Source organism: Panthera leo, chromosome B4 (assembly GCF_018350215.1).
Source record: "Panthera leo isolate Ple1 chromosome B4, P.leo_Ple1_pat1.1, whole genome shotgun sequence".
In the NCBI taxonomy this organism is placed as follows: Eukaryota; Metazoa; Chordata; class Mammalia; order Carnivora; family Felidae; genus Panthera; species Panthera leo.
Genome location: NC_056685.1, coordinates 91074142 through 91090188, shown reverse-complemented (window position 1 = coordinate 91090188; position 16047 = coordinate 91074142). Strand labels below are relative to the sequence as shown.

At 42.3% G+C, this 16047-nt stretch overlaps 1 protein-coding gene across 11 annotated transcripts in view; it reads left to right on the top strand.

Moving 5' to 3' along the window:
* GRIP1 (glutamate receptor interacting protein 1) overlaps positions 1–16047 on the top strand; it is a 682479-nt gene that overhangs the window by 602884 nt on the left and 63548 nt on the right. For all 11 annotated transcript variants that reach the window (XM_042947102.1, XM_042947098.1, XM_042947099.1 and 8 more), the window contains one exon: positions 9477–9557. In XM_042947102.1, coding sequence (XP_042803036.1) covers positions 9477–9557 — 81 coding nt within the window. The remainder of the gene's footprint in view (positions 1–9476; positions 9558–16047) is intronic.

Here is a 16047-nt window from a genome sequence, read left to right as displayed (position 1 = left end):
CGAGTGGCAGGAAGGAGGGGATGCTGCCTGAGGAATTCTAAGATGGAAAGGGGAAGGATGCTAGCCAAGGAAATAATGTAGGTGGATTATGAGAAGTGAAAGGAGAACCCAAAAAAGGTAGCATTTTGGAAGCCAAAACAAAAACTTCAAGGTCGTGGTCAATAGCATAAAGGGGCTTCAGAGAATTCAAGTAATATAAGGCAAGAAAGGTCCATTGGATTTGGCAATTCAGAAAAAAAGACATTGCAGAGTATATTCAGGGAGTTGGGGGACAGGAGTCAGACCACAGAAAGCTGAAGAGTGAGGAATGGGCAGAGAAATACAGGCAGGCTATGCTTGCTTTCTGCCAATGAACTGGGTTTTGAAAGAGGGTAACTAGAAAAATGCAGTGAATGGATAAAAAGGACAGAGGCCACTGTGGCCTCTTCTTGTTTGAAAACTTCGACAGCATTTAATTACATACTGGACACTCTATTTTATCCTCTAATCAGTGGTTCTCAGTCAAGATCAGTTTTGCCCTGTGGGACATTTGGCAATGGTAAGAAATTTCACTGTGGGTGAGAAAAAGATGGGGTAAAAGATAAAAGATTCGGAGTTCAGAGGGGAGTTATTTGTTTTGCTGTTTTGTTTTGTTGAGATTGGAGAGATCTGAACATATCTGAGGCCTGAAGTGAATGAGGGAGAAAAAAGATAATTGATGGATATAGGTCCCTAAAGGGATGAGCAGAGAAGTTGTCTAGAACACAGGTAGATAACTAGTCTAAGACAAAAGGTTGATGGCCGCCTCTTGTGAGTTTGAAGAGAAGGATGTGAGAATATAACTATTGAGACATTCACGTAAGAACTGTCAAGCAAAGGTAAAAAGGATCAGCATCTTGGGGAGTTGAAAAGAATGATGGTTTAGAATAGCTAATGGGGAAATGACTGAGAAAGCTAACCAGACCCATGTACAGGGATTTTCCAGCTGGGTGGTGGACCATGCAAAGTCCAGAAGCTCTAAGTTAATAGCACTGTCCACCTGCACGGCCAAGTAGTTTTTTGTCAGGTGGCCTCAGCTACTGAGGAGTAACAGCAGAGGTGCTAGGTGATTAGACTGAACCAGAGATTGAGATTTCCAGAGAAGGTTCAACAGAAAGAAAACTAAAGTCACAGTAGTTCAAATTGTTGCAGGAAGAACAGATGAATAACTATAGTAATAACATCAAAATCATGGTAATACTACGAAATGCTTACTCTATGGCATGTCACTCTTCTAAGCACTGCATGTGCATTAGCTCACTTATAACAGCAATGGAGGTTACTGTTATTTTGTCACCAGAAAACTGAAGCCCATGGAGTTAATGGTAGGGCTGGGATTTTCACCCAGACGGTCTGGCTCCTAAGGCCATGCTCTAACCACTACACATACTGCCTTGAGGGAATCTAGGCTACAGATGGATGGAAGTCAATAATGGATCAGCATGGTAGACTGGGAAGAAAGAGAGGACTCAAGGGCTTAGGAGTATTCAGGAAGAAAAATGGGCATAGTAAGAGAAAGTTGAGGAGGGAGCTAATGGCGGGAGACTGAGGTCAAAGTGGCATATTAGAGCTTAGCATTTCAGAGAAGGTCAAGTAGGGCTCAGGGTAGTGAGCTGCTGAAGTGAAGTAGAAGGGAGGCGAATATTATTCAACCAGAGGTCTGGGAAATTGGAATGCAGTGTGATGGAAAGAGCATCCACACAGTGGAATCTCCCAGAAGGAGGGCAGGACTTGGAATGAGGGAGTATGAACTAGCTGCTGTTGACATGCTGAACACAAGCCCATCAGAGGATCTCTGCAGTTTCCCCTGCCTGAGTAGCTCTTCCCTCCCACATTCAGGTGGTTTGCTTACTTCATTCAGGTCTTTGCTCAAATATCACTCGTTCAGGGAATCATTCCCTCACCATAACACTCTGTTCCTGTGCCCAGATTTATGGTTCTTCTTAGCCTTACTCATGCTCTGATGTTATATTGTGGATGTACTTATTGTCTCATCTTCTCCACTGGAAAAATATCTATGATGTCAGGGACTTTGTGCCTTTTGTTCACTAATGTATCCCAGTACCCAGAATAGTGCTTGGAATACAAGAGCCTCTCAGCCAATACTTGGTGAATGAATGAATGAATGAATGAATGAAGTGCATTTGTCTCTCCTGAGGGACTGGATCCAGGAACCTCAGTTTGCATCAAGAACTGATTTCAGGGGTGCATGGGTGGCTCAGGCACTTACCCTTCTGACTCTTGGTTTTGGCTCAAGTCATGATCTCACAGTTCGTGGGTTTGAGCCCCACATCAAGCTCTGTGCTCACAGCCCAGAGCCCGCTTGGGATTCTCTCTCCCTCTCTCTCTCTCCCTCTCTCTCTCTCTCTCTCTCTCTCTCTCTCTCAAAATAAGTAAATAAACTTAAAAAAAAAAAGAACTGATTTCATATCCACTATTTCTCTGGAGTTCCTGGTCTCTCAGTGTTGCTTGTCTCTGCGTATCTGCTCCATTTGTCTCTCTACAAGTTTTTTCTGGCTTTTGATTGTACTTGATTGCCCCATCTTTGCTGAAGGGCCCAGCCAGTGCCAGCCAGTTCAAGTTTCTAATTCTCAGATTTGTTAGCTTCCCCTTCTTGTCAGCTGTGACCAAGCAGGAATCTGGTAGAAGGACCCTGTAAGGATCAGTCAGATGTTGATGAGGGTGTGCTTTTCAAAGAAGGCCGTCCAGCAGCCCCAGAATGTATTACTACAATCACAGAACATTAGTGGTGAAGGGACTCTTACAATCCAATACCTTCATTTATTTATAAATGGAGAAACTGAAGTTTGGGCGGGGAAACTCAAGGTCATAGAGCAAAGTAGACTGTTGACTTGCGCCTTTTTCATATCATATTACACTGCCTGTTCAGGAGATGTGGGGGTTTCCAGCACAGAAGCGCGGGATTTCTGAATTTCTGCGTATTGTCGTTGTGTGTTGAGGGGAGATGGCTATCCTGTGCATTGTAGGATGTAACACAGCATATTCTTGAAACCCCCCTGTAGTGGAATGGCCAGCACAATTTGACCTCTGCCATAAGCAGAATCCAAGCATTTACTTGTGCTATCAATACATGTTTATTTTATGTGCATCCTCAATGTTTTTTCATTGTTTAATCCATACTTAATGTATATGTATAGCTTAATATTTGCTGATTAACTATTTGAATATCCTTGGTTTAAGCTCCTCTAAGAAATAGAAACTTGTCTATTAAACTCACTCTGTTCAGTGCCAAGTTTGCTTGAATAAGAGACAGGGGAAAAGGGACCAAAGGTCTTTCCCCCCTGCCCAATTGTTCCAGAAATCAACGTGTTTCAAATGGATAGAAATGATGTAGAATAAGGCCAGAAAAAAAATATGCTCCCATCCTGTCATTCTCTCCTCCCTTGCTCATGGCCAACATCACTAATTGATTTCAGTATTCTCTTGCTGAGCCCAGACACAACATCAGAATCTCCAATAAAACACTTTAGTTAGTCATTACCAATCTACTGGAATCTGCTGGAAACTGCTGGGGTCAGAAAGCTCTCTTGTAGCCAATTGAGATCTTGGAACATTGGTATAGGAAATCTCTGGACATGAGCTAATTCAAGACTAGTCCTATCCTGGATTCACTCCTAATTGCCCGAATGTGGGCCACCCATTTCCAAAATTCTTCCTCAGAAACATACCAAGATATTAATTCCCAAACTATTGGGTCTCAGAGATAAGCCATCTCTATTTTAAGTAACACAGAGTTTAAAAAGCTTTCCTGTCAGTGAAAGACAGATACCATATGTTTTCACTCATATGTGGATCCTGAAAAGCTTAACAGAAAACCATGGGGGAGGGGATGGGGGAAAAAAAGTTACAGAGAAGGAGGGAGGCAAACTATAAGAGACAAATGCTGAGAACAAACTGAGGGTTGATGGGGGGTAGGGGAGAGGGGAAAGTGGGTGATGGCATTGAGGAGGGCACCTGTTGGGATGAGCACTGGGTGTTGTATGGAAACCAATTTGACAATCAATTATATTTAATTAAAAAAAAAAAAAAAAAGCTTGGGGCGCCTAGGTGGCTCGGTCGGTTGAGCGTCTGACTTCAGCTCAGGTCATGATCTCACAGTCTGTGAGTTGGGGCCCCGCATCAGGCTCTGTGCTGATGGCTCAGAGCCTGGAGCCTGCTTCCGATTCTGTGCCTCCCTCTCTCTCTGCCCCTTCCCCGCTCATGCTCTGTCTCTCTCTGTCTCTCAAAAATGAATAAACGTTAAAAAAAATTAAAAAAAAAAAAGAAAGCTTGCCTGTGAGTACACTCTTGCCTAAATCTATCTCTTTTAATGGGCACCACTGTATAAACAACATTGTAGTGACATTGATGGGATTCTTTTTAAAGCTGAAATTATTCACAGCCTCATCACTTTAATAAAAGTTTTTTTTATATTTCTTTGCAACGTCGTTTATCATGTATATAATTTTATAAAGCTATATTCATAATATATACACAACTTACATTTTGCCTTTTTCAATACTGTCTTTTAAATACCAGTCTACAAAATTGTGAACACTTGAAGATTCTGCTTTGACTATGAAGTTATTTTGTCAGGAAAAAAAAAAAAATACGGCTTTGTTCTGGAAAGAAGTCCCAGTGAAAATCCTATCAAATGATGTTTGCCATCATTGCGGGAGCCCCCGTGCTTTCCTCTGAGTGGTTGGGGGTTAAGCATCTACGTTTCCCCGCTCCCTCTCAGAACTCCTTACTTTTTCAAGTCTCATAAGGGTGTGCAGGTTGATGAATTATGATGGGGTGATTATCTTACTGTGCCAACAACGAATGCTTCAGGCAGGAAAAGCAGGCCGATTGGAAAGAAGGGAGCCTATGTTTACCCAAATGTGTTTTTAATTACAGTATTAACAAAGATAAGGCAAAACAAGAGAAGCACAAAATAATCACATGGGAGTCTAACAAAGTAAACATTCCAGCTGTTTGTTCTAAACCTATGATTTCTCCAAGTATCTTTTCCTCTCCAATAGTAGTTCTTTAAGAAACACCAATGTAAATAGGCCTTTGCTTCAACCACCAAATAACTGTGTGGGCAAAAACAAAACAAAGAAACAAAAAAAACTTACCAAGTATAAAATAAATCATGTTAGCATTTAAAGATTAAAATGAAGCCACGGCTGATCAAAGAGATTCATTTGTTGATATTTCTTCATCATTATGAATATTTCAAATCTCATGTAGTCAAACATGATTCATTACTATTTTCCAGAAAGTGGTAATATCTCCTCCAGTGTCATTAACAATGTTAATCTCGGTCAAGGTTCCCTGCATTAAAAATTTATAAAAGCAAAATGTTGCTATAGTAACAATTCTAGATCAATGATTCCCGGCCCGTAGGGTTCCAAGACCTCATTTGTATAGTAGCATCATGGACAAGCTGTTATATACATACGTGAATACATGTATACATACATACGAGCATACCATATGCTCCCCTCCCCTTTCACAGAGAATTTTTGTAAAAAACACAGAACACTTGGGGCGCCTGGGTGGTTAAGCTCAGTTGGTTAAGCGTCCGACTTCAGCTCAGGTCACGATCTCACGGTCCGTGAGTTCGAGCCCCACGTCGGGCTCTGGGCTGATGGCTCAGAGCCTGGAGCCTGCTTCCGATTCTGTGTCTCCCTCTCTCTCTGCCCCTCCCCCATTCATGCTCTGTCTCTCTCTGTCTCAAAAATAAATAAACGTTAAAAAAAAAAAATTTAAAAAAAAAAAAAAACACAGAACACTAAAACAAACATACATCAAGTGAGTTCCAGAATTAGCGAAGCCGTTTTCTGCCTCTAAAGCTTCTTATGCATGTACTCATGGACCACTTGCAAGCCTTATCTGGGTAATGAAATTCCTACCACACCCATGAACACTTCTGTGGAGGCTTTCTGCTTAGCTCCCATCCCATTTCCTCTACCAGCTCAATGTGTTCATCAGGGATCTTTCCATTGCAAGCAGCAGAAATGCACAGGAGCTAATTCAGACAGAGAAGGGGCATTTACTGGAAGCACACAGGTGTTTCACAGCCCTGGAGGACAGGAAATGCAGACAGCCCCAGGAAGCTCTCGAATCAGACAAAAGGGCTGTCAAGGCCAAGCACAGGCTTTCCAAGACCTCGTGCAGGCTCCTCATGTGCCCTCGCTTCTCTCTGCAGACTGGCTGTTGGTGCAGACAGGCAAAATGTGGTCCATTCAAATGCCCTCTCAGCCCCCAGTCTGCATGGTAATTCCCCACTCTTAACTGTCACTTTAGGGGTGAGAAGAAGGTGGCAATTAGTCTTCCACTGTTGGAACAGGGAATGTAGAGGACTTAGGGAAGAGATGGAAGAAAGGCACAGATTTGAGAAATGTTTGGGAAGTAAATATTTATACCTGCAGCATCCAAAGCCAGGAAGTAAAGCACACCTATATACTGTTACTTACCTCTTTTCTTTTTCTCCCCCAGTGTATCAAACCTAGCCAGTCTTTTTGAAATCTGTTAGGGAAAATAATTTTATCTATCTCAAGACCTATTGGGAAATGGGAAGGGTACAAATTCTTTTTTTTTTTTTTTTAAGTTTGTTAGAGAGAGACAGAGTGCACATAAGAAAGGGGCAGAGACAGAGGGAGAGAGAGAGAATCCCGAATAGGCTGTACTGTCAGTGCAGAGCCCAATGCAGGGCCCGAACCCAAAAACTATGAGATCATGACCTGAGCCAAAATCAAGAGTCGGATGCCCAACCGACTGAGCCACCCAGGCGCCCCAAGGGTACAGATTCTTTATGAATAAACAAATGAATATATATGGATCCTTTCTGGTACATCAGTGTGTTAGTTGGGGACAACAGCAAAGCCAAAGACATCCACTCACAGTCTGTGACACTCATCGAAAAGTTAAGAAGAGTAGGAGGGTGCTAAGCAAAATAAGAGAACGACGAATACCATATGATCTCATTCATATGTGGAATTTAAGAAACACAAAAAAAGAAAATAGGGAAAAAGTCTGAGAGAGACAGGAGAGAGAGAGATTGGCAGACCAAGAAATAGACTCCTAACTGTAGAAAACAAACTCGTGGTTATGGGGCGGGGGCAGAGGGATGGAGGAAATAAGTGATGGGGATTGGGGAGGGCACTTGTGATGAGCACTGGGTGTTGTATGGAGGTGTTGAATCCCTAAATTGCACACCTGAAACTAATATTGTGGTGTATGTTAACTCACCAGAATTTAGGTAAAAACTTAAAAAAAAAAAACAACCAAAGACCAGTGGGAGGGACTGGGAGAAGCAGCTTGGGGATCTGTTTTTCACAGGTGGCATTCTAGAAGCCCAGAGGGCCCAGAGAAATCAAATTTTTATTGTGTTTTCCAGTTGAACAGCCTGTGGCATATCTTCTGTTTTGGAAGATCAGATTCTTGTCTTATAAAAGGTTCACTGGCCTAAATTCCTCCTAGAAGAGTCCAAAAGGCCTGGACGGGCAAGTTAAGGCTGAGGAAGGGAGTCTCCAGCTGTTCTCATGAGACCATCCCCACTTCCACCTAAGCTTGGCAGAGACAAAATGTGTTCAGTATGTGATTAACAAATTGAACCCAGGGCCTCATGGTTGTGGTGGAGTCCTTGTGTGCGGGTTAAGCACTGAGCAAAATCAAGCAGTAAAAATGGTTTAGTTCTGCCATCCCACAAGCCCCCACTTACGCTAATGCTTCCCTTCACGGGCGCCTTCCACCCCTTTCCAAAACCTTCAAGAAAGGATTATAGTCATTAGCAGCTTAGGGTCAATAGATGTTATCTCCTCAGAGGATATTTTCTTGCTTTCTTTTCTTAATGTTTGTTTTTGAGAAAGAGAGAGAGAGAGAGCATGAGCAGGGGAGGGGCAGGTAGAGAGGAAGACACAGAATCTGAAGCAGGCTCCAGGTTCTGAGCTGTCAGCACAGAGCCCGATGTGGGACTCGAACTCACGAACCTCAAGATCATGACCTGGGCTGAAGTCGGAAGCTTAACCGGACGTTTAACGTATTTTCTTTTTAGCCTTAACTCTAACTGAAGGTCTCCCAGACTGTTAAAGGAATTTTAAGAAGAGTCTATTTAAGAATATGTAGCAGTTCCCTCTTTTCTCCAATACTAGTCAGGCCCTGGTGAATCCACTGAGTTCTATCCAGGGTTGAGATTCAGCCAGCTCCACTGGTTCTCTCTGTTGCTACAGTGTCACCTTACCTCTGTACCGGTTGGACAGGATCTGAGCCAACCTGCACCCTGTCCCAGTACCCCCTGCCCTCCCGTTCCTCCCCGGGACCTCCCAGAGCTCCCCATGATCCAGAAACCTAAGCACAATCCTTGATGCAGTTGGGTCCTCCGGGGACCCTCTGTTCCAACCTAGCAGTCAGCGTCCAGTCTGACTGGTTGTGGCCAGTACCCTTCTGGCTGCAAAATATTTTGAGAATCACTCTCGCTTCTACCTCTTGAGGGGTACTTTTCACTGTTTAGATTACAAATTAAGGCACCTCCTATCCCCCACCCCCAGCCCCTATCAACAACCATCGCATCAAACTAAAATTTCTCTTAAAACCTATTCCCCTAGCTACCTTCAAGAAACAGTTGAAAAAAGAATTGCTGACTAGGTAATTCTGGAAAAATATGGTTGAAGAGGAAAAAAAAAGATATATATGTAAAACCAGACCTATGATTAAACTTTAGTATGCCTAAGAATTACCTGGAGAGTGGGGCACCTGGAGCCTGCTTCAAATTCTATGTCTCCCTCCCTCTGCCCTTCCCTGCTCACTCTCTGTCTCTCTCAAAATAAACATTAAAGGGGCACCTGGGTGGCTCAGTCGGTTGAGCCTCTGACTTCAGCTCAGGTCATGATCTCACAGTTCGTGGGTTGGAGCCCCACGTCAGGCTCTGTGCGGACAGCTCGGAGCCTGGAGCCTGCTTCAGATTCTGTGCCTTCCTTTCTCTCTCTGCCCCTCCCCTGCTCACACTCTGTCAATCTCTCTCTCAAAAAATAAAAAAAAACATTAAAAAAAATTTTTTTAATAAACATTTTAAAAAATCTGTTAAAAAAATCACCTGGAGAATATGTTTAAAATGTAGACGTCTAGGCTTTATCTTCAGAAACTCTGATTCCATAGATCCCGGATGATTCAGGAATCTGTTTGTAACTTGCATTCCAGGCAAATTCGATGCAAATGTTGCCTGAATAACACTTAAGAAATACTGAACTCAGCTGTTGCTGTGAAATGCACACAGTTGCCTCCAAGCAGGACATCCACTCTTAACCAGGAATGCAATTTATCAGGATTTTATAGGCATTCATTTACTTCAATTCCTACAACTTGAACTTCAGACGATTATGATACAAGAATCCCTGATGCATTTCCATTGATTGGTGCTCCATTCTTCCTGGTCACCTACAAACGTACTCTTCTTTGTTTTGAAATTACAGAGTCTGTCATCCCAAGTAGTGGAACGTTTCATGTAAAGCTCCCTAAGAAGCATAATGTGGAACTTGGAATAACCATCAGTTGTAAGTAAAAGTGACTTTTTTTTTAATGCAGCATTTAAAAAAGACATTAGGAAATTGTATTGTCAAATGGCTTACAGGTGTGAAAAATGTTTTAAGTGTCATTGCCAAGTTTCCCTGTAATGTTACAAACATACAGAGCCACTCACACCTCTAGCACTCAACTAGCGGTGTGAATGGGGCATTTACTTAAACTGTCTCCAGTCTTATGTTTCTTCATCTGTCAAATGGAAATAAGGATATCTACAAAATATAGGATTGTTTATACTCTGGTTTCTCTTCAGATCGCATAAATCTTTCGCCTTTTACAAAATATAGAATTGTTTGAAGTATTATGTAAAATAACATATACCTAGTATATAGGTATATAACATATTTATATACCTAGTATATAGGTATATAACATATTTATATACCTAGTATATAGGTATATAACATATTTATATACCTAGTATATAGGTATATAACATATTTATACCTAGTGCAGTCCCTGGCAAGTAATAAGTGCCCAATAAATGTGTCTCACCCCCACCATGAATAGTTAAATGAGCATATAAATGCATATGGGTTCCCTACATTTTATTATATTGTGATTAAGTCTTCACAGTAATCCATTTCACTAACAAAAGTCGCATTTATTTCCTTTTAAAACTATCCTCCTATCTGCCCACTATGCATCTATAAGCCATTTTACAACACTGAAATATTATCTCTTAATTTAGTAACTTTCTGAATTCCTGCATGGTCCAAGGTGTCTGGGTAACCAAACCAAAAAGAAAAGCAGAACTATAAATGTGTTTAATTCCCTCCTTTCCTCGGGCTCTAGATGAATAACTGCTTTGGTAAAACAGCTTTGAAAATTTCAGCCCCTGTTTATAGAATGGGAATTGAAGTTTTTATGCTGTTAATATCCATAAACTAGGTTCATCCACAAATGCCCCAAGAAAATGAAGCAAATGATTAATACATGAAGACCAAAGAGGCAATGTTTGTGATCAAGGAGTGGTCCCTTCAAGAAAGAGTGATGAGGTTACATCAAGGCACTTTATGCCATGCCTCGCTACACTCTGTTGGATCGCATTTATGTCAGCGGTTAAGGCAAAAATAGTTCTCAACTGGGCAGTGTGAAATGGGGGCTGTCCACTGCCACTTTGACAATATAAACGCAACACTGAAAATGAAATTTCAGTTATAACCAATACATCAGACAGATCTGGCACAACACTAAAAATAGTGGACCTACAACACAGAATCAGTGTTAAGGACAAGAAGCTATGTGTATGAGAGAGCGCCTGTACCCACCTCCTGAACGCCAGTGTGGCCTCCTGGGAGAAGAGTAGGACCGAGGTGTCTACATGCCTCTCTATGATATGTAGAAAGGTGAGGTGGGATTTGGAAGACTCTGGACCTCTTCTAGGTACTACCAAAGTCACTTATGCCTTTAACTGGGTCGCTTAGCCTCTCAGTCTGTTCATCATGAAACGGGATGCGGTCATTCTCTCAACAGCGCTGGTTACTGAAATTAAGGGAGAGCTCATCAGAACTTACTATTCTAAAAATGTTTGGGGCTCAACGTGGCTGCTGCAACCCCCGTGTAGCTTCAAAGCTGCTCTCTATTCTGTTTATTCCATTCCATTTATTTATTCCTTCAGGATTGGCTATGAAAACGGCCTCTCTTGGAGTAGGACATAAACTGCTGGCTTCTCACAGAGGCGCACTGTCCACTCCGTTTTTTCTTCCCTTTGCCTTCGTTAAATAAATGCGTCCTGAGCGCCTACCACGCCTAGGCCCTCTGCTAGGTTTTGAAAATGCACTCCCTGTCCTTAGAGATGTGTATTGCTTGTGTGCAGGCCAAAAACACCCACTGCTCAGAAGCTTCTTTTGCCACATAGTCATTTTACTTCCAAATTTTAAGTGGGAAAATTGTCTTTATGGTTTTTCATACAATCGATTTAGTCTTTTTTTTTTAAGTTTATTTATTTATTTTGAGAGAGAGAGAGAGCACGAGCAGGGGAGGGGCAGAGAGAAAGGCGGGGAGAGACAGAGAATCCCAAGCAGGCTCTGCACTAACAGTGCAGAGCCTGACATGGGGCTCGAACCCACGAACTGAGAGATCACGACCTGAGCCAAAGCCAAGAGTTGGATGCTTAACCGACTGAGCCACCCAGGCGCCCCTGCAATAGACTTATTCTTAAAAGTTGATATACATAGGGGAGGAGAGTAGGGAGATGGACAAAATGGGTGAAGGGGAGTGGGAGATACAGGCTTCCATTATGGAATGAGTAAGTCACAGGAACAAAAGGGACAGCATAGAGGATATAGTCGATGGTATTGTAACAGCATTGCATGGTGACATGTGGTGGGTGGCCGCACTTGTGGTGAGCATAGCATAACAAATAGACCTGTCGAACCACTATATTTTACACTTAAACTAATGTAACGCTGTGTGTCAACTATACCTCCGTTTTTAAAAATTTAAAGAAAAAAATTGATATACACAAAAGCGTAGTTTAACTATAAAGGAGAGTATCCATTTAGAAACTAATCCTATGATATATACTTTTTTTTTAAAGTTGGCACTTAGCTGCTTAATCTTTGAATACACTTTGAATACACTTCGAAGTGTATTCAGGTACACACAAGTACAACATATTTTATTCATATGAAGAGTCATTTAAAATTATGCTTTTTGATGGTGTTATACATGTATTAAGCATTACATTTAATACCAACAATGGAAACTACTCCAAAACCCCCACAAGAATGGCCTGACTTTCAGCCAGCGGTAAGCTGAAGTGGTTTATGGAAGCTACCAGTATGATGCTATTCCTGGATGAAGACGGAGATATGACACATAAGCTTGTCAGACATGCTTGTCAGCCCGTCTATGGAGCTACAGCTCCATTTATACAACTTAACGCCATACTGAGTTTGTGTCTCCTCATGGAAAATACTCATATTTTCCCAAATGAGAAAACAGAATTTACTTTAAAGAAAAAAAAAAAAAGGCCAGGGGCACCTGAGTGGCTCAGTTGGTTAAGCACCTGACTGCAGTCCAGGCCATGATCTCAAATTGCATGAGTTTGAGCCCCACATTAGGCTCTGTGCTGCCTGCCAGCTTGGAGCCTGCTTTGGATTCTATGCCACCCTGTCTCTGCTCCTCCTTCTGCTCGTGCTCTCTCTCTCAAAAATAAATAAGAATTTTTAAAAAGGCCAGAATCCGTGTTTATTGTTATGAAATAGTAAACTCCTGAGGCCTCACACAGTTCCTGACGTATACAAGGTGCTTATTTTTTTTTTTATTTTTTTTTTTTTTGAGAGAGAGAGGGAGAGAGCAGGGAAGGGACAGAGAGAGACAAAGAGAGAGAATCCCAAGCAGACTCTGCTCTCCAAGTGCAGAGCCCAATGCGGGGCTCAATCCCAACTGTGAGCTCATGACCTGCACCAAAATCAAGAGTTAGAGGCTTAACCGACTGAGCCACCCAGGTGCCCCTACACGGTGCTTATTTAATCCCTCTCTTTGTTGAGTGAATGAATAAGGAGTCCATCAGAAACAATCTTCTACTAACTATCTTCTACTAACCACTGTTCACTCCAGAAAATGAGCCTTTGAAGGAGACAGTGAATATAGATGTTTAAGCAAAGGCCTTTGTGTGAGCCAAAGATACACTAACTTGAAAAATGATTAAGAGCAAGCCTCAGAGCCTAGACCACCCCACTCCTCGATTCTCTTGACCTCTCTGTACCATGTTCTTATCTATTAAACGGTGCACTCGCTCCCTTCTTGATAGCATGGTTGACAAGATTAAATGAGTTGGTATACGTAGAGTGCCTAGAACCGATTATGAACCCTAACAAGTGTTCGTTATTATGATGATTGCTATTTATCTTACATATAGAGCCTCATGAAATATTTTAACTCAAGCTGTACTGCACACAATTACGGCACTTGGGTAGGAAACCAAGGGATGCTGTTCTCAAACACACGCAGGTACTGTTAGTGAAACTGAGGCAATGCAGGGCTTTATTGACGTATCTCACTATCTTTATACAAAGTCCTCATCCGTCTTCTTCACCTTGTGAAAACCTGAGTGCTAAGAGGCAGGCCCTCATCTCGGGACGCATTCCACCGGCGCCTTTTATACTTGGCTTAAGCCTCACTCTTCATACCTAATTGACTGAGAAATGAGCCTCTCTGACTTTGGATGTGGTGAGCAGTTTTAGACTAATTTTCTTCAGTTCCTGATGAGACATTCATAGCACATTAGCATCAGGCATTACTTTTATTGATGTTATTGCTATAACATGGAGCAATTTATTATAGCAAATAAAGTGGAACAGCCTCGCAGAAGGATGGGGTATAGGACAACATCCTAAAACTCTGACAGCTCAGCCAATCAGATGCCAGAGCGCGAACCCTCTAACACGGCCCGGCTGCCTTCCAAGCCAGAGAGCCCCGGCTGCCTGTCATGCGCGGTTGTCAGTCAAGTCACGTTGATATGGGTGTTTTCTTTTGCTGTTTTACTACAGTTTGTATCTGCTTTGTACCAGGCATGGAGATAAGCAATTTATGTGTGTTCTTACATTATTAATCCTCAAAGTGGCCCTGTGGCGTCCATGCCCATTTTCTAGAATAGAAAGGCTCAGCTGGGTAACCTGCCCAAGACCCAGAACTCCTCAGGGCCACACAGGATTCAAACCCATTCTGTCTGACTTCACATGGGTTTTGCTGCCACACCACCACCCATCGCTGCCTCCACCTGATTGATGACCCTTCCCGCATCCTATATCAGAAACGCAAAAGACAGCATTTTGTGAGTGGAGTTAATTTGTTGGCTTTCTTTTTTAGTTGAGACTGAATTGTTTTCAGGAACAAAGGCTTGCTTTTTTTATTTATAAAATCGTAAAGCAGCCTTTATGACAAGCACAACAAATCTGTCATTTTCCCCTTAAGTCTTAAACGTATTTAAAGAGAATGGCTCAAGTTTTTTGCCAACTTTGCAATAAAAATTCTACTCACTGCTCCATTTCAAATCAAATAACTTGTTTTACTTGCCAGGTATCATATATACAGTTGCAAGTAAAACTGAATGGGTGTGTGTGTGTGTGTGTGTGTGTGTGTGTCCAGTGTAGTTTGGACACGTTTCTAGTCCCTTTGAGCAAAGTACCTTGACTAGCAGAGTAAGATCCATGAATAGCTAGTTATTATAGAATGTTCTTGGGATGCTTTGTTGAGTCATATTTAATTAGCTCCAGAATTCAGAAGATTTTACCTGTCTTCTAATACAGACAAAAATTTTTAAACAAAAGACAGCGTCATTTTCTACCTCTTCCGACAACTGTTTGAGAAGCAAAGAATACGTATTCACTTTAAGAGTCAGTTCTGATAGTGAAGGATGGCTAGTGGGTTTAAATCTTCAGAGGTCAAAAGATGATAGCTTGAACGCCGGCATTTAGCTCCGCTCCCACCCCATACCATTTTTAAATGACAGTATAAGATTTTTCAAAAGTTACAAACCCAAAAGGAGAAGGGGAAAATAGTTAACGGCAACCAAATTTGTTTTTTGGGTTTTTAAATATACTTTTTAACGTTTGTTTATCTTTGAGAGGGAGAGAGAGACAGAGCATGAGTGGCAGAAGGGCAGAGAGAGACACAGAATCTAAAGCAGGCTCCAGGCTCTGAGCTGTCAGCACAGAGCCGGAAGTTAGATCCTCAACGGACTGAGCCACCCAGGCGCCCCAACAGCAACCAAATCTGGAAGTGGCAGACAAGATGGAGCAAGATGAATTTATAGAAGCAGAAGGGAAAGCTGACAGGGAACCCGGTTTGCATTCAAAACTCCCAACAAAAGCAAGACAGCGGAGTCGGGAACTTCCAGCAGTGAGAGTGATGGTAGAGGGGAGACAGGAGGAATGGTGGGAAGTCTGTTAATTATTCCTAGGTGCCTTCCCCCAGCCAGCACAGCCAGAACCTAGGTCCATTCTCTGGAAAGCATGACATGGAGGGTCTCCGGACAAGAGAGCCCAGCTGAGTGTAGCAGTACCACTCTAAAAACAGGTGAGGGGAAAGTGTATATACCGAATATATATAGGGAAAGTGTATATACCGAATATATATAGGGAAAGTGTATATACCTAAGACTGCCAGCCTTCTTCCCCTCTGAAGGCTCAAACAAGCCAGGCGGCCAGGCTTAATACCCTCAAAGCGGCAGAAAGAATCAGAGCCATCTGACCCAAAGAAACAGCCTGGCCTGAACTATCCAGGGAAGACCACAGGTACACCCAGCTTTCAAACAGCCTTTTAGGGGTGCTCTCCTTAATGTGAACAGACAGCCACGAAAAAGCAGACACCTGAGGAAAGAATCTAATATGCAAGACTGTAACCAGAAACAAAAAAGAAAAACAGAAGCCGCACATTTAGGAAGGAGAAAACTTTAACAAGGAAAAAGCTTTCATTAACATTAGTGACAACCTGTGATGTTGTATCTGTGGG